Consider the following 27,172-nt stretch of genomic DNA (forward strand, 5'->3'; position numbering starts at 1 on the left):
CAACTGGTTTGTGATTTGATAGTCTTGTCTCCATAAAATGGCTGCTGTTCAATAGTCTTTTAAAGAGTAAATCTGCATGTTTTCTACTTGTTCTTTCCCATGTCACTAAGGTAAGATAATTTTCAAGCATATGTCCTTAAATGCAATTTAAGTAGGTCAGGGATACTTCAGTAATGATCCAGTGCATTGCAACAGGTAACTGAAGACTATAATTTTCTAAAGTTACAATGCTCATAATAAATATAACAAGTTTCATTGAGCACTGCTCTTTCATTATCAATGACAATATATTTGCAACGTTAGTGAAATGGCTGGGAATTGTGAGGTTTGCATTGGAGTGTTAATGTTTTTATTGTGGGTCTCAATAGGGTTGGCACTGTTTCCCAGCTGAGCTGCAATTCAATTATGTTTCTGATGATTTTCAGGGAAAGTTATTTTCAAATACAAGGAGTACCTTGTAAGAATGATAACTGTGTCACCGGTGAATTTCTACATACTTTGTATTTGAGGGCTATAGATTATCATGTTCATAGAAGCACAGCATCTTAGAACTTAGACTTTGTGCTGGGGATGAATGAAGTATTCTTTGCAGAAATTCACATCAAAGCTGTCACTTAGTCCTTTAATTGCATTGGTGTGTTCCCATTTTTAATACAGTTAAATTATGTATTTATGTATTAACAATATGGTGTAAAAAGTGGAACAACATCACTTTGGTTTTTAAAATGAAAGTTGTCAAACTTGTGCTGATTTGCAAATTAGTTTCTGAAGAGATTTTTCAGATTTATTGTGGTCTTGAACTTTCATCATTTTATTTTTTACCTGCCAGGATTTGGCAGGCATTTCTCAATTGTAATAATCTTGTTTCAGGAATGCTATGTTTTACCAAGAGTGGAGCGTAATTGCAGTGTTTTCTAGGTTGCAATTTCTAGTATTGGCATTCTGGAAGATCTCCAGACTCCACGCTAGTTTTTTTGTCATGTTTTCAGTATTGTTGACATATATTGGAGCTGTTAAATTCAGGAAATGTCTGTTATTTGACAGTGTCCTCAATGCAGAGCACAATAAATATTGGAATGACATTTAAAGGACTGCTTCCAGCTTCAGGCAGCCTCAGATCTCACTGGTGATTCCTCTTACTGCTATTCCATAAGACCATAAGATAAAATTAGGCCTTTAGGCCTTTTGAGTCTGCTCTGCCATTTTATCTTAACTGATCTAATTTTCCTCTCAGTCCCAATCTCCTGCCTTCTCCCTATATCCCTTCATGCCCTGAACAATCAAGAATCTATCAATCTCTGCCTTAAATATACATAAAGACTTGGCCTCCGACTGCCTGTGGCAAATAATTCCACAGATTCACCACTCTCTGGTTAAAAAAATTCTTCCTCAATCTCCGTTGTAAAAGGTTGCCCGTCTATTCTGAGGCTGTGACCTCTGGTCTTAGACTCTCCCAGCATAGGAAACATTCTGTCCACATCCACTCCATCAAGGCCTTTTAACATTCAATTGGTTTCAATGAGGTCACCCCCTCATTCTTCTGAATTCTAGTGAATACAGGCCCTGAGCCATCAAACTCTCTTCATATGACAAGTCAGTCAAACCTGGAATCATTTCTATAAATCTCTTTTGAACCCTCTCCAGTTTTAGCACATCCTTTCTAAGATAAGAGGTCTAAACCTGCTCACAATACTCCAAACAACAGGAATTCTGCAGATGCTGAAAATTAAAGCAACACACATAAAAGTTGCTGGTGAATGCAGCAGACCAGGCAGCATCTCTAGGAAGAGGTGCAGTCGACGTTTCAGGCTGAGACCCTTCGTCAGGACTCTGGTGGACAGAGCGTAGGTGTTCAGCAAAGGTGTCCATTCGTCCTCCCCATCCCTCCCCACTGATCTCCCTCCTGGCACTTATCCGTGTAAGCGGAACAAGTGCTACACATGCCCTTACACTTCCTCCCTTACCACCATTCAGGGCCCCAAACAGTCCTTCCAGGTGAGGCACACTTCACCTGTGAGTCGGCTGGGGTGATATACTGCGTCCGGTGCTCCCGATGTGGCCTTTTATATATTGGCGAGACCCGACGCAGACTGGGAGACCGCTTTGCTGAACACCTACGCTCTGTCTGCCAGAGAAAGCAGGATCTCCCAGTGGCCACACATTTTAATTCCACGTCCCATTCCCATTCTGACATGTCTATCCACGGCCTCCTCTACTGTAAAGATGAAGCCACACTCAGGTTGGAGGAACAACACCTTATATTCCGTCTGGGTAGCCTCCAACCTGATGGCATGAACATCGACTTCTCTAACTTCCGCTAATGCCCCACCTCCCCCTCGTACCCCATCTGTTACTTATTTTTATACACACATTCTTTCTCTCACTCTCCTTTTTCTCCCTCTGCCCCTCTGAATATACCCCTTGCCCATCCTCTGGGACCCCCCCCCCCCCTTGTCTTTCTTCCCGGACCTCCTGTCCCATGATCCTCTCGTATCCCTTTTGCCTATCACCTGTCCAGCTCTTGGCTCCATCCCTCCCCCTCCTGTCTTCTCCTATCATTTTGGATCTCCCCCTCCCCCTCCAACTTTCAAATCCCTTACTCACTCTTCCTTCAGTTAGTCCTGACGAAGGGTCTCGGCCTGAAACGTCGACTGCTCCTCTTCCTACAGATGCTGCCTGGCCTGCTACGTTCACCAGCAACTTTGATGCACAATACTCCAAGTGAGGCCTCACCAATGCTTTATAAACCCTCAACATTACAGCCTTGCTTTTATATTCTAGTCTCTGGAAATCAATGCTAATATTGCATTTGCCTTCCTCACCATAGATTAAACCTGCTAATTAACCTTAAGGGAATCATGCACAAAGGCTCCCAAATCACTTTGCACTTCAGTTTTTTGTATTTTCCCTCCATTTAGACAACCCTTTCATTTCTTCTACTAAGAGCATGACCACACATTTCCTGACACTGTATTCCATCTGCCATTTCCCCCCATTCTCCTAATCTGTCTAAATCCTTCTGTAGTGCCTCTACTTCCTCAAAACTACTTGCCCCTCCACCTATCTTCATATTGTCCGCATACTTTTCAACAGAGTTGCCAACCAGAAAAGGCTCCCTTTATTCCCACTCTTTGTTTCCTGCCAATCAGCTACTGCTTTATCCATGCTAGAATCTTTCCTGTACTACCATGGACTCATAGCTTGTTAAGCAGCCTCATGTGTGGCACCTTGTCAAAGGCCTTCTGAAAATCCAAGTACACAACATCAAGCAATTCTCCTTTCTCTATCCTGCTTGTTATTTCTTCAAAGAATTGCAATAGATCTGTTGGCCAAGATTTCCCTTGAGGAAACCATGCGGACTATGGGCTATTTTATCATGTGCCTTCAAATACCCTGAGACCTCATCTTTAATAATCGACTCCAACATCTTCCGAACCACTGAGGTCAGACTTACTGGCCTATAGCTTACATTCTTCTGACTCTCTTCCTTCTTGAAGAATGGATGACATTTGCAATTTTCCAGTCTTCCGGAACAATTCCAGAATCTAGTGATTCTTGGAAGGTCATTACTAATGCCTCCACTGTCTCTTCAGCCACCTCTTTCAGAACTCTGGGGTGTACACCATTTAGTCCATGTGACCTTTCTATCTTAAGACCTTTCAGTTTCCCAAGAACCTGCTCTATAGTTATGGTAACATTATACACTTCATGCCCCCTGGTATCCATTACTACCTCTCCAGCATTGTTTTCCAGTGGTCTGATATCCACTTTCGACTCTCTTTTCCACTTGATGTATCTGAAGAAACTTTTGGTATCCTCTTTAATATTATTGGCTAGCTTACTTATGTATTACATTTTTTACCACCTTAATGACGTTATTTTAGTTGTCTTCTGCTGGTATTTGAAAATTTCCCAGCCCTTTAATTTCCCACTAATTTTTGCTCTATTATATGCGTTCTCTTTGGCTTTTATGTTGGAATTCATCTTTAGAATTCATCTTCCTCTTTGGGATATATATATCCTGTGCCTTTCGAATTGCTTCTAGAAATCCCAGCCATTGTTGCTGTGCCATCATCCCTGTCAGTATTCTTTTCCAATTAATTATGGCCAGCTCCTTTCTCATGCCACTGTAATTCCCTTTACTCTCCTGTAATACTGATCATCTGACTTTAGCTTCTCCTTCTCCAATTTCAGTGTGAATCCTATCATATTATGATCACTTGCCCTCAAGGGGTCTTTTACCTTCAGTCTCGACTCAATTCTGGTTCATTGCACAACACTCAATCCAGAAGAGCTGATCATCTAGTGGGCTCAACCATGAGCTGCTCTGAAAGGTGAACTTGTAGGCAGAAGCTCCCCCTCCTGGAATCCAGCACCTTTTGGCGGGCATTTTCTATCTCCCGTTGTAATTTGTAGGCCACATCCTTCCTACTGTTTGGGGGTCTGTATACAACTCCCATCAGAGTGTTTATACCCCTTGCATTTCCTTAACTCTATCCACAATAATTCAACACCTTCTGACCCTATGTCACCTCTTTCTAATGATTTGACATCATTTTTTACCAACAGAGCAATGCCATCCACTCTGCCTTCCTGCCTATCCTTTCCATGCAATGTGCATCCTTGGACATTAAGCTGCCAGCTTAATCTTTCAGCCATGCCTATAGTATCTTCCCTGCCAATCTGCAACTGTGCTGCGAGTTCATCTACCTTACTCTGTATACTATCCTCATTCAGATACAGCACCTTTAGTCCTGCATTCACCCCTTTCTATCTTGTCTGCCTTTTACGTTGCAACTCATCCTGTTGACTGCAATTTTGCCCTATCAACAGCCTTTCTTCACTACTACACGTTGCGTCTGTTTGTAAACCAGCTACCTCATCTTTAGCATCTTTAGCACTATTATCTGCCTTTCCTATGATACTTCCTGCATTGAAATATATGTAGCTCAGAACACTAGTCACACCATGCTCAACCATTTGATTCCTAACTTTTGTTTGAGGTCTTGCCAACATCTGCCTCAACAACCTCTCCACTAATTGTTCTGGCATTCTGGTTCCCATTTCACCCTACAACTGTGGTTTAAACCCCACAGTGTAGCATTAACAAACCTTTCTACTAGAATATTAGCCCCGCTCCAGTTCAGGTGCAAACTGTCCCTTCTGTACAAGTCCCATCTTCTCTGGAAGAGACCCCAATGATCCAAAAATCTTATGCCCTTCCCCCTACACCCAACTCCTAAGCCACGTATTAAACTGTATAATCCTTCTAGTTCTAGGCTCACTAGCACGTGGCATGGGTACTAGTCCTGAGATCACAACCCTGGAGGTCCTGCCCTTTAACTTAGCACCTAACTCCCTGAACCCCCTATGCAGAACCACTTCACTCGTCCATACTTACATGGACCATGACTACTGGCTGTTCACCACTTAACAACACTGAGGACTTGATCTGAGATCCTGCGAGGCAACGTACCATCCAGGAGTCTTGTCCTCGCCCACAGATCAGAACCTTCTGTCCGTTCCCTAACTAATGAATTCCCTACCACCACAACATGCCTCTTCTCCCACCTTCCCTCTGAGTCTCAGAGGCAGACTCAGTGCCAGAGACCTGATCACTGTGACTTTCTTCTATTCGGTCAACCCCATCCCCTCCCCCGACATAATCCAAGATAAAACATCTGTTGTTGAGGGGGATGGCCACAGGGGTACTCTGCTCTGGCTCCTTAACCCCTTTCTCCTTACTGACTGTCACCCAGTTTCCTGTGTCCTGCACCTCTGGTGTAACTATCTCTTGATATGTCCTATCTATCACCCCTTCAGCTTCCTGAATGATCTGTGGTTCATCCAGTTCCTGCCCCAACTCCTTAACGTAGATTGTTAGAAGCTGCAGCTGAATGCACTTCTCGCAGTTGTAGTCATCACAGATACTGGAGTTCTCCCTGCCTTCCCATATCCTGCGAAAGGGAACTACATTATCCTGCCTGTCATCCCTAATGACCCTAGATGAGCAGATATAAAGAGAACAAAATTTTTTTTCTCATTACTTTGCTTTCTTTGACTGAAGCCTCAAAGAGCTAAAGTCCCATGATCACCACTCTGACAATGTCCACTCTGATGATGCTGCTGTGATTATCCCTGCCTTTCTTTAATTTGCTGTTACCAATCAATCCCAGCTGCAGATTGGTCGCTGGTCAAAGCTCTATTGCATTCTAGTAATAGGTGACGTAGCTGATCTGCGCCATAACTTACCATTCACACTGCAATGCCACATTATTGTCAAAGGTAGGTTCAAAGTACATTTATGATCCAAGTATAGTACATATATACAACCTTGAGATTTGTCTCTTTACAGGCAGCCGTAAAACAAAGAAACTCAATCGAGCCCATTTAAAATAAAGACGGTCAAACACCCAATGTGCAAATAGAAACAAATCATGCAAACAATGAAAGTAAGCAAATGGCGTTCAGAACTGATGTTCACGAAAGTGAGTCTATAGCCACGAAGCCAGTCATCACTGCAGCAAATCCAGGAGCCCGTTAGTTGCAGACCACAGCCTCACTTCAGTGTAGAGAGGAGTAAACCTCATGGAGCAGTGAGCTAAACACCAATCCATCCCTCTCCCCAATCCTGACCTTTTCAATCCGGCCTGCCACTTAAGTTGGCCAAGCCTTGCGTTGTTCCTTGCTGTCGGACCCAGGCACTGCCGCCTTGCTGTGCTCTCGGTTCCGGGGCGGGGCCCACTGCCTTGATTTGGCCTGTATCCGCCCTTTCCAATCTGGCCTGGTACTTAATTTGACCATAAAGTGTGTTTGTTTGTTTGTTTGTTTGTTGTTGTTTTTCCCCCTCCCCCTCCCCCTCTCCCCCTCTTCTCCCCCTCTCCCCCCTCCTCTCCCCTTCTCCCCCCTCCTCCCCTTCCCGCCTCAGTGTTCATTCTCCCCCTCTCTCCCCCTCTCCTCGCCCCCCTCTCCTCCCCCCCCGACCTTGGTGTTTGTTCTCTCTCTCTCTGTCCCTCTCTCTCCCCTCCTTCCCTCCCTCCTTCCCTCCCTCCTTCCCTCCCTCCTTCCTTCCCCTTTCCCTCCCTTTCCCTCCCTTTCCCTCCCTTTCCCTCCCTTTCCTTCCCTCTCCCTCCCTCACCCTCCCTCGCCCTCCCTCTCTCTCCATCTCCCTCTCTCCCCTCTCCCCCCCTGTCTCCCCCTCTCTTCCCCTCTCTCTCCCCCTCCCTCCCTCCTTTTCCCTCGGTGTTCTCTCTCCTTTTCCCTCAGCAGATGAGTATGTAGCTTTGCAAGCTTACAGATTTACTTGTGTGGCTAGTTTCCTCAAGTGCAGGCTGTAATTAACCCCATATTTCAGCCACTTTGGTATACTCATATTTAGAATGCACTGTCTTTTGGTTACAGATATATCCCATCTACCTGAAGTCATAGCAGTTGAGCAATTGACTCCTTCAAAGTCACTAGCATAATTAAATAGCTGGATTTTAAATATGAAATAACCTTCAACGTAAGAGATACTTTTCAGTAAATGAGGTACAAAGTATACATTAAAAAGTATACTTAACTCTGAAGAGCCCCAGACTATTAGCAAAGTCTTTTATCATAAATTATTGCATAATTGGAAGTAAAAAACTGCATAACTCATTAAGGTTATCATAAGATTACATAAAAATATTGAAACTGTGACCTTCTGCATGTTCTCTCCAAAGTTTGATTGTTAGAATTAGATTTTACATATTATTCTGAAAGACTACAGTAACTGCCTATTCGTATTCATGCTGTGAGTGATTACACAAGAGCTGCATTTGGAGTCATTTAGTATGCTGTCTCTGAATTATTAATCATTTTTTCTCGAAGGAGTTATTTGAAGCACTACTGTAAGTGCTTTTGGGTGTTACAGTATCAAGTTTTTGCATTCTTACAGTTTCTCACATCAGCAGTAGCCCAGCCTGGCAGATCTGAATTAAAGCAGACTGTTGTATGAACAGACTTTTTTTTAAACTAAAGGTAAACGAAGGTTAAAAATTAAAATGAAATTTGTATTTCACTTCCATTCTTTTTCTTAGTCAGTGTCTTCCAGATGGCAATAACTTGGTGCTGTATTAAATCTCTCCTGTCCCCTTTTCCCTTGCCCGCAGTCTAACCAAGTAGTTGTAGAGGTACTGTTTCCTTATTGGCAAATCTATTAAACTTTGAAGTAAAAATGTCATGCAGAATTTTGGGGAGTATTATTCCACAATTGTGAATTAGAGGATCAATGTATAATATAAGATCAGAATAGACACAAGGACACTTGTCTCATAGAATCCGAAGTGAAATTCTGCTGATATAAAAATGACTTACAGGCAATATTGGTCTGGATAACTACTGTGTTTGATGAATAAACTTGAAGTCTTCAACGTGAAACCATTATTTGTGTGTGAGGTATGTAGACAGCTGGCTCCTAATAGGTAGGTGTTGTGAGGTGGTGTAATTTAGAATAAACGGTATATTTATTAATGCTGTCCATTGAGATGATTCATAATTGTGGCCTTGGTTGCGACTGATAAGACATGTCAGGGACTGGTAGTGCCGCCAACTACCAAATAATAACTGTTTTATTCATGGAGCTATTATTTGCATATATTACAACCTAATCCCCATCCTTTACAGAGTACTCAAAGATAAATTTGAAATAGTAAGGAACTTCTTTAATGTCTCATTGCTTTCTGACCAAAATGACTGATTTGAGTGTTGTTGAGTCTTTGACTTGCTGAGTCTTTGCTGGCTTTTGTAACAATGCCAATACAAATTGCTCCCGGGAAATGAAGGTGTTCTATCTTTACAGGCAACCATAGCTCAATTTTCTCTTTTCAAATCTTTTTGTTTTATTTTTTTCCAAAATAAACACGAGTACATCGAAGTAAACAACACTTACAATGTCTCAAGAAAAAAAAATTATATAAGGTTGAAAGAAATTTTGTGATGGAAAAAACCCCCTACTAAGCAAGAAACATGGGGAAAAAAGAAAAATCCCATTAGGTGTTCAACCCCAGAGCCATGCGTCATGCATAAAGCTTCTAAAGATAAACATCAAACCGCCAGCAAAAAAAAGTACCAAAAAAAATTTACACTTAGATCGTGGCGAATCCATCAATGGAACCCTTCATTGAAGGGTTCATACTCATAATAGTATCTAACAGGTCAGCATCCAATATGTAAGGAAAATTACTTAAATATTTTTGTAAGAAATGTCTAAGTTGCAGATACTGTAAAAAGTGTGAGTATGAAAGAGAATATTTATCAACTAATTGTTCAAAGGACATCAGTCTACCTTCTTTAAATAAATCCAAAAAAGAATTAATACCTTTATTTTTCCAAAGTAAAAAAAATTGGATCGCTCAAAGAAGGCTTAAAAAAGTAGTTTCGATAAATTAAACTACAAAGCTTAAATTTTTTAAGATTAAAAAAATTGCGGAACTGGAGCCAGGTTTGTAAAGAATGCTTAATCACAGGGTATAAATTTAAATTAGCAACTTAAGCTATTTGTATAGGCAAAGCAGCTCCCAATAATGAAGTTAAATAAAACTGTTTCCCAGCTTTCAATTCCAAATCTACCCAGATAGGCCGATCCTTCTTAATCAGCAGGAAATACATAAAAAACGCTTGTTTGGTAATCAAACCTCCATTGTCTGGAATTAATGGCATTAACAGCTTATAAGGCTGATCTGAAAGAACAGTTACTAAAAGTGGAGAAAGAGCAACTGGTTCTGGCATTTGTAGGAATGAATTTTTGTAAGGACTTCTGATTTTTGAATTTAAAATTGTGGGAGCTCATTTATATGGAGTTCAAAGTAAATTTATTACTAAAGAATGTATATGTTACTATCTTGAGATTCATTTTCTTGTGGGTAATTTTAGCAAAAAATACAGTAGAATTTTATGACAAACTATGCATGAACAGACAAACTGTGAGATGAACATTATACTGAGAACATGAGTTGTAAAGAGACCTCAAAAGTGAGAATCAGTTCAGGAGCCATTGGTTATAGGGTAATAACTGTTCCTGAATCTGGTGGCATTACGTCATGTCCAACGGTGTAGTGAGAGGAGGGCATGGCCTGGATGGTGGATGTTTTCAATGACAGACGCTGCTTTCTTGTGCAGTGCTTCATCTAAATGTACTCAATGGTGGAGAGGGTTTTGCCTGTGATGAACTGGACTGTTTCCACCACTTTCCGTAGCCTTTTCAATTCCTGGGCATTGGTAGTTCCCATACTAGAACGTGATGCAACTAGTCACGATAGTCTCCACTGTGCATCTGTAGAAATTTGTCAGAGTTCTGGGTGACATGCTGAATCTATGCAAACTTCTAAGAAAGTAGAAATGCTGTCATGGCCTGCGATGACTGTTAAGTGCTTCCCTGTAGGTCAGGCTTTCATAAGAAACAGCAGAATTAGGCCATTTAGCCCATTGAGTCTTACTTAGAACAGGCCGTTTGGCCTCAATGTTCTGCCAAACCAGCTAAAAAGCAAATCAAAAACACCCAAATGATAATCCTTCCTACCTACACAATGTCCATATCCCTCCATCTTCCTTACATCCATTGTCTATCCAAATGTCTCTTAAAAGCCTCCACTGTATTTGCTTCTGCCACCATACCAGGTAGCGCATTGTAAGCATCCATGACTATGTGAGCGAAAAAACACATCCTTCTTGAACCTTCCCCTTCTCACCTCAGTGCATGGTCTCTGGAATTAGGCAATTCAACCCAGGGAAACAGATATTCTCTGTCCACTCTGTCTGTGTCTCTCGTTATCTTGTAAACCTCTATCAGATCTCCTCTCAGCCTCTGACGCTCCAGAGAAAACAACCCAAGTTCATCCAGCCTCTCATGACAGCACATGCCCTCTAAATCAGGCAGCATCTTGGTAAACCTCTTTTGCGCCGTCTCCAAAGACTCCAGATATGGGCTAACCAGAATTTTATAAAATTGCAACATAATCTTATGACTTTTGAACTCAATGCCCTGACAAATAAAAGTAAGCATTCCATAAACCATTTTCAGGGAGCTATGAACTTGGATCCCAAGGTCGCTGCTTAAAACACTGTTAAGGACCTTGCCCTTAACAGTGTACTACCTCCTTGCATTTGCCACACTGTGGTGCAGCACCTCACTTTTATCTGGATTAAGCTCCAGCTGCTATTTCTCAGCCCATTTTGCAGCTGATTTATATCATTCTGTACTCTTTGCCAGTCTTCTACATTGTAATGTCCTGGTTAAGATTTCTACTGCTGTGCTGTAGGTACTTTAGCAGTTTTCTGCAAAATCATTGTGTCCTGCTGGTAGAATGCTTTGGTTTCAACTAAAGATAGTTGGAAATGTGGTGGAATCTGGAGAAGGTTCTATAGAGACGGGGCAAAGAGAGTTTTATGATGGACAGTAGTCCAGTTTGGAGTCTTTTGGTGGAAGCTGCAGAGCGAGACAGAAGAGAAATAGAATCCTGGAGCGAGGAAGTTGACATTGAAGTTATTCAACTTTGGTGATAACCGAGGAATGGAAAAGGAGATTAACTGAGAAGATGTTGGAATGCAAATGTGTCTTTTCTACTGACAAGTTTGATGTTGGTTGCTCCACGGTTACTTGCCACAGTATTAGAGTGACAGAGGACATATCTTTCAGAGAGCGGTCTCGGCGGTTAGCATCGGCAGAAGTCGAAGATGTTCAGTAGCACCTGCTTAGGTTGAAGGAAACTAAGTTCAGTCATGGGGCAGGGGGACCTGAGCCACTGGAAGGTACGAGTGTTAGACGGGGAGGCACCCCCTGGTAGACAGGGAAGTTCACAAGGAGTGGTTGAAGCTGGAGAAGCTGAAGATGAGATGTGGAAGTCTCAGAGAGTCAGGAAACCCCCAGCTAGGTTGGCAGAGGATGCACCTGGGAAACAGAGTGTTATGTCCATTTCCATGCTGAGATTTGCTGCTTCTGTTTACAAATGGATTGGGGATACTGAAATCACGAAATTCATTTGAATAATGGTTTAGTATGTTCCACAATCATAAGGACATGACTGTTCTTGGTGGAGGGAGAGTCTAATGCCTTGATTAAGATTTCTGCTGCTACGCTGTAGGTATGTCATTTTGGCAGTTTTCTGCAAAAGCAGTGTGTCCTGCTGGTAGAACGTTTTAGTTTTGGCTAAAGATAGGAAGCCTTGCTGTTCAGCTTAGCCAATCAGGATGGTTGGATCTAGAGAAAGTTCTAGAGGCGGAAAGAGTTTTTTGACACAGTAGTCTGGTTTGGGGTCTTTTGGTGGGGACTGTGGAGCGAGACAGTTGGAAGATGCCGCAGAATGCTGATGGAAGGAGAGTCCCCATTTCAAGATGTGCTTTGTGTAGATGAATGGCTCCAAGACAGAAGAACAATATGTGTGTGTATGTGTGTGTGTGTGAGAGAGAGAGAGAGAGAGAGAGCACGAGTCAGTTTGCTCGAGATGGTCTTTGAGGGGAGTTTGAAAATGTGGTGGGTATTTTCATGCAGACCGTAGGTCCAGCACGAAGAGATGAGCTCCAGTAGTTATGTGCAGGCTGGTATGGTTTAACCGTAATGGGCCCTCTTATTTTCTTTTCTTTTTCCTAATGACTGTCTGATAAAGCTGAAATTAGTATATCTACTTTCTTTATAATTTTCTGTGGCGTATGATCTGTTATTTCTGGCCAACTGATAATTGTGTACAGGCAGTATTTGCACAGCATTCACTCAAATTGAGGTTTCTTTAATCGGAACATCACAACGTATCTGTTTGGTTGAACCCCAAACCATACTGAGCCTAGATGTATATTGTTTATGAAGGTGGTCTTTTCATTGTTGAGTCGCGTGGCTGTTAGCAGAGGTCCCTAACGAGCCACGTTTGCATATGAACCCAGTTGGGAGGCGGGTTACATAATCTATCCATAACTCCACAAATCTTGATATCACATGCAAATTTACTAACCTCACCCATCCAGATGGTTTATATACTGTACATCATAAGTAGCAGAAATTCCAGCCCACTAATTACAGTCCTCCAGCTTGAATAAGTCCCTTTAATTACCACTTCACCACAGACCCTATGCATCTTAATCTTCTTGATTAGCCCCCCACAAGGGACTTTGTCAAATAATTTACTAAAATCCATATAGACAACATCCACAGCCCTACCCTCATCAATTTCTTCTGTCCCCTTTTCAAAAATCTTAATCAAGTTGGTAAGGCATAACCTGCCATGCACAAAGCCATGCTGGCTGTCCCTAATTAGGTCAGGGGTTTCCAATGCTCATATATCCTATCCTTAAGAATTTTCTCCAGTAATTTCCCTATAACTGATGTGAGACTCAGCGATCTATAGTTCCCAAGGTTTTCCCTTGTTTCCTTCTTACATAAAGGTACGACATTAGTCACTCGTCTATGGCTAGCAAGGACACAAAAATGATGGTCAAGGGCACAGCAATCTCATCCTTGCCTCTTTCAGTAACCTCGTGTAAGCCCCATCAGGCCTGGGGACTTATCCACCTTAATACTCAATACTACTTCCTCCTTGACCTCTAAACGCCCCAACATATTTATGGATTCAGTACTGATCTCCTGGTCCTGCATGTCCTTTTCCTTGGTAAGTACTCAAACCAAATACTCACGAAGTACCTCATTCTCATTACCTGCATCCAAACAGATATTTCCCCCTTCATCGTTGAGTGGTGTCACCCTCTCCCTAGTTGTCCTTTTACTCTTGATGTATGTATAGAATGCCTTGGGATCCTCCTTAATCCTACTGGCCAAGGACTTTTCATGGCCCTTCCTGGCTTTCTTAATTCCCTTATTTTGTTCTTTTCTGACATTTTTATACTTTCGTTTTTCTTTGTGACTAAATTAATCACCTCTCTGTGAATCCAAGGTTCTCTTAGCTTTCCATTCCGGTCCTTCCTTCTAACAAGAACATGCCTTTCCTGTACTCTGCGCATTTGATCTTTAAACACCCTGCAGATGTCTGATGTGGACTTGCCAGAGAACAGCTGTTCCCAATTGACACTTCTTAGTTCCTGCCTAATGCCCTCATAATTTGCCCTACTCCAATTTAAAACTCTCGCACAAGGACCATACCTATCCTTATCTATAGCTATCCTGAAAGATCTGGAGTTGTGGTCACTGTTCACCCACTGATAGATCAGTCACCTTGGCAGGCTCATTACCCGACACCAGGTTCACTACAACCCCTCCTCTTGTTGGACTGTCCACATATTGATTTAAGAAACCTTCCTGGATACACTGAACATATTCAGCTCCATTTAAACCCCTTGCACTAAGAAGGTCCCAGTTTATATTAGGGAAGTTGAAATCTCCCCATAACAACAGCCCTATTACTTTCACACATTTCCTTAATCTGATTGCATATCTGTTCTTCAATGTCCCAGTAGCTGTTGGAGGGTCTGTAGTACAATCAAAGTGATTGTACCCTTCCTATTCCTGACCCACCCAAATGGACTCAATGTCTGACCCCTCCATTATGTCTCCCCTGAGTGCAGCTGTGATATTGTCCCTGGTTAGTAGTGCAACTCTACCCCTACTTATACCTCCTTTTCCAAAACTACCTACTTATACCTACCTTTTCTAAAACTTCAAAAACTTGGTACATTAACTACCCATTCCTGTACCCCTCTCAATCAAATTTAAGGAATGGTTACACCATCGTAGTTCCATGTACTGATCCATGCTCTGAACTTCATCACCCTTACCCATAATACTCCTAGCATTAAGATATACACAATTCAAGCTATCCGACCCATCATATCTGTTATTTCAGTTTTGCCTTTCAATACCTTCTCTGTCATCTACCTTCTGGTCAGATTCTTTCTTACTGACCTGGGGATTCAGTTCCCAGTCACCTGCAAAGCTACTTTAAACTCTCCCCACTAGCATCAGCAAACCTCCCAGCCAGGATATTGGTTCCCTTCCAGCTCAGGTGCAACCCATCTCTCTTGTAAAGGTTACCATATCCCAAGAAAAGGTTTCAATGATCCAAGAACTTGAAATGCTGTCCACCTGCACCATCTCCTCAGTCACTCTTTCATCTGTGCAATCACACCATTCTTACCTGCACTAGTCTGTGGAGCAGGGAGTAATCCGGAGAACACAAACTTGGAGGTCCTTCTCTTCATCCTCTTTTCTAACTCTTATATACTGCATAGGATCCTTCCCCTTTTCTGCCCACGTCATTGGTGCCAATATGCACCACAACCTCTGGCTGATCCCCCTGGCCCTTTAGAATCTCCTGCTGCTGCTTGGATACATCATGGATCCTAGCATGTGGGAGGCAACACACTATCCTGGTGTCTGTTTTGCAGCCACAGAATCTCCTTTCTGTGCCCGTAACTGTTGAGTCCCATATAATTATCATACTGCCTGACTTTACCATTCCCTGTTGAGCCTCGGAGCTGGCCACAGTGCCACCAGCCCGACAGCTGCTGCCATGATATGATGGGTCATTCCTCCCCCTCCAGCAGTGTCCAGAGGGTATATTTGTTGCTGAGGGGAATGGCCACAGGGGAGCTCTACATTGACTTATTAATTCCCTTATCTCTCCTCGTGGTCACCAATCTACTGTCCAAAGACTGTACTCTGGGTTTGATCATCTCTTCAAAAGCCTTGTCTATAATATCTGCAGCCTCCCGAACGATCCTGAGTACATCCAACTCCAGCTCTAACTCCTTGGCCTGGTTAGTCAGGTGGTGAAGTTGGGTACATTTCCCACAGATGTAGTTGTCAGGGAATCCTGAATTCCCATATCCGACAGGAGGAGCATTCCATCTGGACTATTCTAGAACAAAAATGAAAAAGACTTACCTCTTCTTAACTGTGCTTTCGCCTATTCACACTGAAGTCTTTTAAGCCAAAGCCTTCACACTGGCAAACTCCAGCAATGGCTACTACGCTTGAGTCTATCATTCTTTTAGGTCTCTGACCCCGAAACTTACTGTGCCTGAGTAACCCAAAAAGATTTTCCTTGCTCTCCCAACTTCCGTAGGGCTTTGATACCGACACACACTCTTCTTGCCTGAGCTGCTGAGAAAAGCTTTTATTTTTCCTCTTATTTTCCTTCTCAACACTCTTCTCCTGTCTTCTCCCCATAAATCAAGAATTTATCAACCTCCTATTTAAATATACCTAATGACTTTGTGTCAACGGCCAACTATGGCAGTGAGTCCGTTAACCTATGCATGGTCTAATTTCCATGTAGTCTATTGTCCCTCACATATCAGTTAATTTTCTCCCCTCCTCCCCCCAACTCCCTCCTCTAATTCCAAAACCATGTGCTCAAACTGAGAGTAACTTACAACATTGTTAGCCTACTCCACTTGGGATGCGAACAACCTGAGGAAGCCTACAAGGTCACTGGAAGAGTGTGCAACTCCATATAGCCAGCACAAGAGTTCAGGATTGAACCCAGGACTGGAACTGAGGCAGGAATATCATCTCTTCTACCAGTGAATGACTGTGTTCTCATAGCAGATTAATTATGTGTGAATTTTAAAATCTGGATGACTCATAAGTCATTTACGTTATCTGTTTTTAGTCAAAGCTGTTTGTCCTCTGCTAAATGCAAAAAGGATTATTAACACATTTCTCGGTATTTTTTTCCATGCAGGTACCTGAACCCAGTGAATTACTAATGTCAGATCAAGTAGACGAAGAGAAAGAAAGTGAAACCAAAGTGGAGTCAACTAATGAAAACATTAACGACAAGCTGATCAACAGCTTAAATCCGTCCAACATTTATTACAATGGCAACATGAAATCATTGTGTAATGAATCTGCAAATGGGAGCATTGATATCCTGTTATCCATCGGTGATCCAGACTCTAGAATGTTCCAGAATTCAACTCCACAAAAAGTAGATAACTGTTGTGACCATAGAATCATCAAAGGACATGAAAATGGGGAAGATAATACGGGTCCTTCAAAAATAATGCAAATATTTTCAAGTCCTAGGAAGAAGGCCATTTGGAGCTCTGATAATAGACCCTGTTCCGTGATAACTTTGGAGAATTCTCCCACTTGGAATGCCTTATCATCCTTACGGAAAATGGGTTCTTTCAAAAAGTTGAAATCTTCCGTTCTTCAAGGAATTCAAGCAAGAGAAAACTCTGAGGTTATAAATGTGGAAAATTATGAAAATGTGCACAAATTTGTGCAAAATAGCACTGGCAAGAAAATGCAGAATAGGTCTTCTTGCATAGACCCTTTGCCTGATGTATGTAGCTCTGTCAAGAACTTTGCTTCAGATGGCTCAGAAACTGAAGATATTGATGAAGCCTTTTTGCGTCATACTCACCGATCACGGAGCATTAGACGTGCTTACAGGGCTGGTCGGATAAATTTAACTGATTGTGATAAATCACCCAGTCAAGAGGACTCCACCAGAGTTGTACTTCTTGGGGCTCAAGATTCAAACATTAATGATTTAGTAGTCACCCACTGTAAAAACCACAAAGTTATCTATAGAAGAAGCAAAAGTACTGATAACTTAAGCTTTTTCAAGAAAAGTTCATTTAAGAGGAAATCAGCTTCCAACCTTACAGAGTTAAAACTAAACAATGAAACTATAGGGCTGGAAAAGACAGTAAGCACTTCAGAAAACGATGGGGAAGCCCAAGGGAATACTAAAACCCAGTCAAAACATTGGAGGAGCCCAATCAGGACTAAAGGTTTTGACAGAATGGTGAGATTAGTGAGTAATGTTACAGATGCTGCAAGAAGGCGAGATAATACCTCAAAGGAGAATTCATCACTATGCATACAAGGAAATTCAACCGTTCGACCGAATAGCAGATTGCATGATGATTATTCTCGAAGAGTTTCTAGTGGTGCTGACAGTGAAAGACAAACATATAATTCCAGCTGGAAGAAAGATTCTTCTTTTCTTGAACCCTGTAGTCTATTCACCTCCCCAAACATTCCAACTACCACCATGCACATGGAAAAATCATTATCCTCACCAGAGCTTAAAGCCAGTAGACCTTCTCAGTGTTCCAACATAGATGTGATAAATCCAAGCAATCAAATTGCTTGTTCGCTCATTTGTCCTGCTGCTAATGAAGTTTTCCTCAACAATTCAAGTGATTTGACTCAGTTCACAATTAAAGATGAACAGTGTGGTATTCCTGACAGGCCAACTGTTTCTAAACCTCAGAGTCTTAGTGCTGAAAAGAGAAAACACAATACTACATTCCATTGTTCAAATCAAAAGAGTACTTCATCACTTAGCTCAACGGACAGTGATAGACGAATTGAAGAAGTTATCCCAAAAGCTGGAAGATGTCCCGTATCATTTCAGGATCTGGTGCAAACAGTGTACTTCGATGATGGTAATGAGGACAGTGGGATAAGCAGTTATTCACAGTTTAGTCTGAACACAGTAGTTTCTGGAATGGATGAAAAGAAGGATGAGGTAATATTATATGTCCTAAATAACCGTCCCTCAAAAATCTAATCATTTATACTTAACAAAGTTCAATACATGATAAATGTGATTAATGGCTATTATATCTACTTTTTGACACATGGATATGTATTAAAATATCTTCCTCAACAAAGGTGGGTTAATTATTCATTGAACACATCCTCTGAAAGTGCGTTGAATGGATGGCATCTGTCAATGCTCTAGTGTCACCAAAATTAAGTGACTCAATCTACAGCCAACTTCAGTGTGTATTTGCCATCGGTGAGCTAAACTAATATTTTAGCAGCATCTAATGTACTTCAACATAATTTGGGTGAAATTAATCACGGTCTTATCTCTGTCTTTAATGAAATAATTTCTGTGAATCACCTCCATAGATGGGTACCTTTAGCGTCCATGCCACTGTTGATTTAGTTTCTCTTTGCTTGAGGCTTTAGGAACTCAGTCCATTGCCTACAAACTTGCTTGATTCTGCACAAGCATGTCACTTTCTCTTCAAACTCTTCTCCTGATCCAATACTGGATTCACATTTCATTTATTTTGGCATCCATATTTGAATAATTATTCCTCTGTATTTCTGTATGTCAAATATATATAGAATTCTTGCAATGTACTTAAAGCCTAAGATCTTATCTAAATTTGGTATTGCTACGGCAAGATGAAATTTCTTGGGATAGATGTTTGTTCTTAATGAAAGAGTGGATAAAAATAGCTTCAGTAAAAGCCCTTTGCCCATCCATTTGACCTCAGGTCATTTTCAAAACAAACTATCCTGACACCTTGCATTAGGGAGAACCCTGCTCCTCACCAGCTTGTTCAACCATTACTAAAACCAGAACACTTAAGATCATGATATTTCTTAATCATTGCATTCCAACAAATGTAACATCAGATTAAGAGAATCTCTTGCTCTGCTAAAACCCTCAAGTTCTTAATAATTGTGATGGGGTTCTGGGGTACCATTGATGCTGACCCCCATCACCTGCCCTTGAGTGTAAAAGATGATTATTCACTATAGGATAAAATAACAACTTTTCAACTATGCTCGTAATGACCTCATTTGTAAGTTATTATGTTACCCTTTGTTTAAAATCAATGAATAAGGTAATTGAGATTTAATAAAGACCATAAAAATCTTTATCTTTTACATGTGTTTCAGTCTGGCCTTCCCTAAATAGAAAGACCACTTAGCTTGCTTTCTTTCTTTTCCAATCTTTTTATTAATGTCAAAATATTAAATATAACATAGTATTAATACAAAGCTATCGGCATTATGTTGTTAATAATTAGCACATATAAATATAAACTCAGTTAACACACGAATATTAAACCTCCCAAAATCTTACAAAATACAATACAATATAAGAAAAAAATACAGAAGTAGCATGAAAAAAGAAAAGAAAAAAAAACAAAATACCCCCCCCTCAAAAAACTAAACAATACTAATTAACTAAACTAAAGAAAAGAAAAAGACATGGCTGTTGTGTTATGACAAATAGGACCATTAGTGTCATTAACTCCGCTCCTCTCTCCATATATTTGAAAGTACTAGAATAGGTTTGGAAAAGGTCAAATTACATCATATGGAAGTGTTGAATAAATGGCCTCCAAGTCTTTTTGAATTTAATAGAAGGATCATAAGTGACACTTCTAATTTTTTACAAATTTAAACGCAACATAGTTTGAGAGAACCAATAGAAAGTACTGGGAGGATTAATATCTTTCCAATTTAGCAAAATAGTTCTTCTAGCCATTAATGTAACAAATGCAATCATCCGATGAGCTGAAGAGGTTAAATGATTTGGTTCTATCATTGGTAAGCCAAAAATGCAGTAATAGGGTGAGGTTGTAAATCAATATTCAGAACAGTTGAAATAATATCAAAGATATCTTTCCAGGTATTTTTTCAAAAAAGGACATGACCAAAACATATGAGTTAAAGAAGCTATCTCAGAGTGACATCTATCACATACAGGATTTATATGAGAGTAATAATGAGCTAATTTATCCTTAGACATATGGGCCCTATGTACTACTTTAAACTGTATCAGCGCATGTTTAGCACATATAGAGGATGAATTAACTAATTGAATTTTTTCTCATTTTTCAATGGGTAAAGTAAGCTTAAGTTCCTATCTTTTGAAATCTATATCCAACGGATATTTTGGAAAAAATTTTAGACTTAAATCCTTTTTGGAAAGGTGTAATAGCAACTATTTATAATATAATTATGAAAATACGTCCACTTAGCTTTCCAACAAGGTCCTAACTGGAACCACCAGACCATATCTATCTAGCTCCTAAATACTTTTCATAGGACCCAGGATCAATGATTTCCAAGCCCATCTTATTAGCCTTTCAACTCGCAGCATTTTTATAAATAAAGTGTTTTGAGACCATATAAAATCCACCTGTCTTTTTGTATTAATCTGAAGTCCTATGTTAACAAAATCCTTACACAGTTCTGAAATGACAGCTTTGAGAATTACCAACTACAGTGGCAATGGAAAGAGTCGAGCATGAAATATAATAATTGTTAAGATGAAAACAGCTCCCTTCCTTCTCTAATGTACACAATTGGATATCCATCACACAATTAAACAGGATTGAAGAGGAATAAACTTTTCTCGGGCTTCCTGCTGGGTACAGGTATAAATTATAATCAACATTTCAATGACAAACTCTGCCATCTTCATGAGGGATGATGCCTGGGCTTGTACAGGTATCGATTATAGACATGTCCAGGAATCATTCCTGATGAAGATGGCAGAGTTTGTCATCGAAACTTTGTTTATAATCGATATCTGTACCCGCGCTAAAAGCCTGAGAAGAGTTTATTCGTCATATTTACCAGGAAAACATGCGATTCTTTTTCATGATTGAAGGGCTTGGGCCACCTTGTATGACCCTCTCTCCCTTTTTGTAGAATTGGCAGCAGTTTTCTATCTCCTACGCTCAATCACTGTAGAAGACCCTGAGTAAAAGTCCAGTATTGATAATGTACTTAAAATTTATCTTGGCACCAATCAATAAATTAATTAAAATAGTAATAATCTGGTTACAAGGACTGGCAATTATAAAACCTTTATGCCATGCATTAATCATAAGCATTTAGCAAGATTCTTAGTAAAGGTCCTAATAACGGTGGGCTCATTTATAATAATTATAATCGGTCACCAATTATCAATGTTTTTAAGAATACCCAGCGCATCTTATTTTGGAATAATAACCTACCCTACCACATTTACTACATAATTGAAATGTACAAGAAAGGATTAATTGTTGTAAACAGAAGTAAAAAAAATCTGTTGTACAAATAAGTAGTGTAAACTATTCTATAAAGTTTAGTGATTTATTATGGTTAAACGTGATCAAAATTCATCTCTAATTTTGTTAATTTGTTTAAAAAATGTACTTTTATGTCAGTGATTCTAAATCCAGTGATGCCAAATCTTTCAAAACTATTAAGGAGGTAAGAGTGGAATGGAGAATTAAACTGAGAGGTGACTGAAAGACTGAGCTGAAGTGTGTAGACTGAATTGAGGCATTCTGCAAAGCATTCACCTAAACTGCTTTTGATTTGACAATTGAAAGTGGACAACATTAGGAACAATGAGTAATATGTACTCAGTTGAATACAATGCAAGTAAGTCACTTGGGAAGTCCGTGTAGGTGGAATAGAAGAGGTAAAGAGATAGATGTTATGTTTGCAGTTATGGGCATTGGTAGTGGTGGAAATGGGAAGTGGCGGGGGAGAAAACTGAAGTATCCAAAAGGGAACAGTTCCTTTAGAGTAGGGAAAGGGGAAGGGAGTGCGAAAATATTTCATGGCTCATTTGTTAAAGGAGCTAGAAGTAGTTAAAGGATGATCTGTTGAATTGAAAGCTGCCGGGGTAGAAGGTGAAGACAATATGAAAACTCTTGCTTTGAAAGAACTGAAATGCAGGATTTGAAACATGCAGCACAAGGCGCTGTCAGCTCGGGTGACACAGTCAGGAAAAGGAAGATATAGTGGAAGCACTGGCGTGATGGCATTTCCTGTAGAACAAGTGTAGCAAATGCAAAGAAGCCATGAGAATAGAATGGTGTTTGTACAGAACACATTCTCCCATCTTATAATGTTAAACATTCATCAAAAGGAAATGTTTATTCTTGTTTTTCTCTCTCCACAGATTTGGCTGACCTGCGAAATTTTGTTTTTTAACTAAATATGCAATTTTTTTTGGTAGTTTGAAACTTGATTTTGTTTTGCCCTCTGCTGGTTGATTAATGTAATTATGTTACAAAAATGTAATACTTTGGTATTGAGGGAGATACAAAAGAATCTACATTTCTAAGGTTCAGCTATTTGGGTATTAAAATAAGTTGTACTGATGAATCAGCTTTGGAAAATATCTGATTTTAATAATGTAATTGGCAGTAGAATAAATCTTAATTCAAATTTTACATCCAGCTATTCACTATTATATTTCCCTTGCAGTTTAGGATTCTAATTCCAGTGGGATGGAATTGAATTTAGATTCAATTTCCACAAATCTTCAGCTGTTTTTAAAAAGTTGACAAGAATTGGTGGAATTTGAATCTAAATTTAAAAATGTAACTCAAGCCTGCCAGATTTACATGGATAGATGTTTTAATAGCTTTTATGCAAGATCACAAAACATTTGGATTTAAATCATCAAACACAAGGAAATCTGCAGATGCTGGAAATTCAAGCAACACAAATAAAAATTGCTGGTGAACGCAGCAGGCCAGGCAGCATCTATAGGAAGAAGTACAGTCGACGTTTCGGGCTGAGACCCTTCGTCAGGACTAACTGAAAGAAGAGATAGTAAGAGATATCCCTTTTGCCAATCAACCTTCCAGCTCTTAGCTCCATCCCTCCCCCTCCTGTCTTCTCCTATCATTTCGGATCTCCCCCTCCCAAATCTCTTACTATCTCTTCTTTCATTTAGTCCTGATGAAAGGTCTCGGCCCAAAATGTCGACTGTACCTCTTCCTATAGATGCTGCCTGGCCTGCTGCGTTCACCAGCATTTTTTATGTGGATTTAAATCATTCTCTTTCTGTAAATAATTAAACAATGGGGAAAATCTGTTCTCCTATGTGTATTGATAATTAAATATTTGAGAAGGGAAATAGGCACGACTGCATCCCGTGATTAATAACCCATTAAAAGTTTCTTGTGCAAAACATCAATGATTTGGTGTTTGAATCAGTGGGTAATGACTATGGTGGTGAAATTGAACTTGTCATTGCAGCCAGAAAAGCAATGCAGAAAATTGGCAGTGGAATAAGAAGTTTTCCAGTTAATGGGGGAGCATATTTATTCCATGTGTACTTTTTCTTATAAGTGCTGTTTGGTAATACATTGGAATTTGGTTGTTGTGTTATAATGTCCAAGCTATCCTATGTGCTTTGTTTTTGTTTATCTCTAAACTACTTTTGTCACATTTTCTGAACTTGTAGCAGCATAAAATATTAAAGGTTAATTACTTTAATTTAAACCTTCTGGAATTTGAGATGTCCATTTACTAGGATCAGCTTTGTATTTTTTCATTATATCAAAGGAAGTCATTCATCCCATTTCATCTACACCAGCTTTGAGCAAACCCGCTACCCCTCTAATTTTCCTTTTAACCTATTCTTAGGTTCTACCATTCACCATATCCTGAGGCCACTTCAAAGTGGACGGTTAACATACTCCACGGAGCCTGCAGTGTGAGTCAGGTTTGAACTTGTCAGTGAAGGTGTGAGGCACAGATGTATTTGTTGTTTTTCTGCCACCCAATTAAAACATACAGCTGCTAATTCTGATTTGTAATTTATCCAACACACGTTAATACTTTCATTAAGTATAAATCACTAGTACACAAGATTCTGCAGATGCTGGAAATCTTTAGCAACACGCATAATGCTGGTGGAACTCAGCAGGTCAGGCATCATCTAAGGAGGCGAGTATGCATTCAACATATCAGGATGACACCCTTCATCAGGACTGAAAAGGAAGTGGATAGAAACTAGAATAAGAAGGTCCGGGGGAGAGGAAGGAGTAGAATCTGGCAGGGGAGGTGAGACTAGATGTGGGGGAGGGGGAATTAAAGTAATTTCCCATCCTACTAGAATAATAGGAGAGGATTTCTGTCCACTGTCAAAGGCAGGATCTCCTAGTGGTTGTTGTGTTAATTATTGAGGGATAGTGCAGAGCACACCAGGATGCCAGCATGCAGGATTCTCAACTGGCCTTTATTGATAATCCTGTTAGTACAGTATGTGAACTCCTCCCATGTGGGAGTGGCTAACCAAATAGTATAGGAATAACACTATAAACTACCACTATATCTCCCCTTCTTGAAACAAAAGAAAACTAGGTATCTCTTGTCCACAGACTGAACTGAAATTATAGTCACTAAAATTGAGCAATTCAGTTCACTTTACCAATAACATGTAAATTAGCTTTCTTACATAAAGTTAAAAAAGAATTGTCAACATTATGACTGTCTTTCTCTTTGCTTTTAGTGGTGTCTCTCTCTGTTTTCCTCCTTGTTTAACAAATTCCCTTCCTTTTAGAGCAGTTTCATTTTGTGAAATGTTTTCAACAATAGAACTCTTTAAAAAGCACTAAATCTAAAGGAGGTCAGGGTAGACTACCTGAGCACTCTGGCAAAGTGAGAGGATTATTCTGTCTCTTTAGTCACTTGCCCTAAGCTATTAGGCTATGGAGTATATCTCTGTGGTGGGGCAGGTAAGTGACCCGATCTGGTATAGGTTCCTGGAAGTGTTGGAATGGGTGGAGATTCTTGAACAGGTGCGTCCACCTCAGGTAAGTGATCCTTGTCATAAGGATCAGGTCACTCTATTTCCTTCTCTACCTTTCATGCACTTAGAAGGTGTCTTTTGCACACCTGTTCTGCCTGATTTTACCTTGTGACGTTCTGATCCCAAACAATCATGGTGCATGCTGCCGGAGCATTGTTCCTTTGGTGAATTGGTCTGAAAGCAAAACAGCTTTACCACTCATAGGCAGCAACAGTGAGTCTGAGATCATGCATGCTATTTGTTTTCTCATGCTGTGTTATCTCAAAACTTCTCACCTTGTCTCAGTCAGTAAGTGAGGTTGGAGAAGGAAAGGAAGAACGGGCAGGCTTGTTCTCAGTCTCCAGCCCATTGGTAACCCTGGACTGTAGACATTCACGAGAGATGTGGAGCGATAAGTTAGTGGTGCTTTGGAGGGGTCTTTTGCCTTCAGTAGGAAACTCTTAATAATCTGCGCTGTTCTTTCCACTTCTCCATTTGCCTGTGGGTACTATGGATTGCTTGACTGGTGTTTGAACTGAAATCCCTAGCAGAGGCTTTGAATTCTGAGCAGCTGAATTGTGGACCATTGTTTGGCTCAAGTGTCTCTGGTATTCCACGTCAAGTGGATACAGCTTTCAGGTGCTGTATCACTGCTGCTGAGGGTGTAGAGGACAGCTTGGACACTTTAACATCCCGTGAGTAGTAATCCACAGTGAGAAGATACTTGTCTCTTTTTCAACTCAAAAATCTTTGTGCCTGCAATTTGCCATGGAAAGTCTGGGAATTCTGTGGGACAGAGAGATTCAGCGTGATTATTGTGCAGTTTTCTGCATGCTTTACATTGCTTCACATAATCTCCCAGATGTGTGCTGAGACCAGGCCATGACACAAATTGCCTTACTGTTAGGCAACATTTTCCAATGCCTTGATGTCCTCGGTGGATTTGACTGATAATTTTAGCATGCGTGTAAGCGGGAATGACGAGTCTGGAGCCCTTTAGCAGTGATTCACCAAGACTGGTGTGTTTGTCTGTTTCAAGTCAGTATGGTCTGAGTTTGTGAGCTTCCTTTGGAACAGCTGGCTTTTCATGCTCACATGATTGTATGACCTTGCTGCAGATTTAGTTTTTTTTCAGCTCAGCGCAAATATTATCCAGTTTACTCTGTGATGCAGGAAAGCTTTCACATACCTGAGCTAAGTATGATGGTATCTTCCATGAGGGTGGAGTCAGCTTCCGTCTACTCACTTTTGGATGGCATCTTAAACAGAGCATCTGGTGTTGTGAAAGAGTTGCTGTGGACATGTTCAATGTCATAACAGTATCACGTAAGCATCATATTGAATCTTTGCAGGTGTGGAGGTAAGTCATCCAAGTATTTTGAATTGAGGAGGCTGACAAGTGGCTGGTGGACTCTTTTGAGTAGGAATTTAGTACCTATCAAGTAGCAGCTGAAACATTCACAAGCCCACATGAGAGCCAACATCTCTTTTTTCGATTTGGCTGTAATGCTGTTCAGTAGGAATCAGTGCTCTTGATGTATATGCCACCAGTTTCCATATACCACTGCAGTTCTGCATGAGCACTCCACCTAGGCCAAAGGAAGAGGCATCTGCTGAGAACTTGGCTACTTTGTTCAGATGAAAGAAGGCCAATGTTGGTGGGGAGATGAGCTCTGCTTTAAGTGATGAGAATGACTTCTGTGATGTGTCCCAGGTCCAAACATTTCTCTGAGAGAGGTCACGTAATGGCTTTGTTTTCTCTGCCAAATCTGGAATTAATTTTCCTTGCTGGTTTACCATGCCAAGGAAACTGCTGACCTCTGATACATTTGTAGGCTGTTCCATGTTCTGAATTCCTGCCAGTTTGTCTGAATCTGGTTGCACTCCTTCTGAGGACAGTTGGTGACCTA

The 27,172-nt window shown here is 40.6% G+C and overlaps 1 protein-coding gene across 7 annotated transcripts in view; it reads left to right on the forward strand.

Annotated features, from left to right (window-relative positions):
• LOC140200153 (spermatogenesis-associated protein 13-like) overlaps positions 1–27,172 on the forward strand; it is a 256,449-nt gene that overhangs the window by 138,682 nt on the left and 90,595 nt on the right. For all 7 annotated transcript variants that reach the window (XM_072263027.1, XM_072263028.1, XM_072263025.1 and 4 more), the window contains one exon: positions 16,650–18,452. In XM_072263027.1, the coding sequence (XP_072119128.1) occupies positions 16,650–18,452 (1,803 nt within the window). The remainder of the gene's footprint in view (positions 1–16,649; positions 18,453–27,172) is intronic.

Source organism: Mobula birostris, chromosome 7 (genome assembly GCF_030028105.1).
Source record: "Mobula birostris isolate sMobBir1 chromosome 7, sMobBir1.hap1, whole genome shotgun sequence".
Taxonomy (NCBI): domain Eukaryota; kingdom Metazoa; phylum Chordata; class Chondrichthyes; order Myliobatiformes; family Myliobatidae; genus Mobula; species Mobula birostris.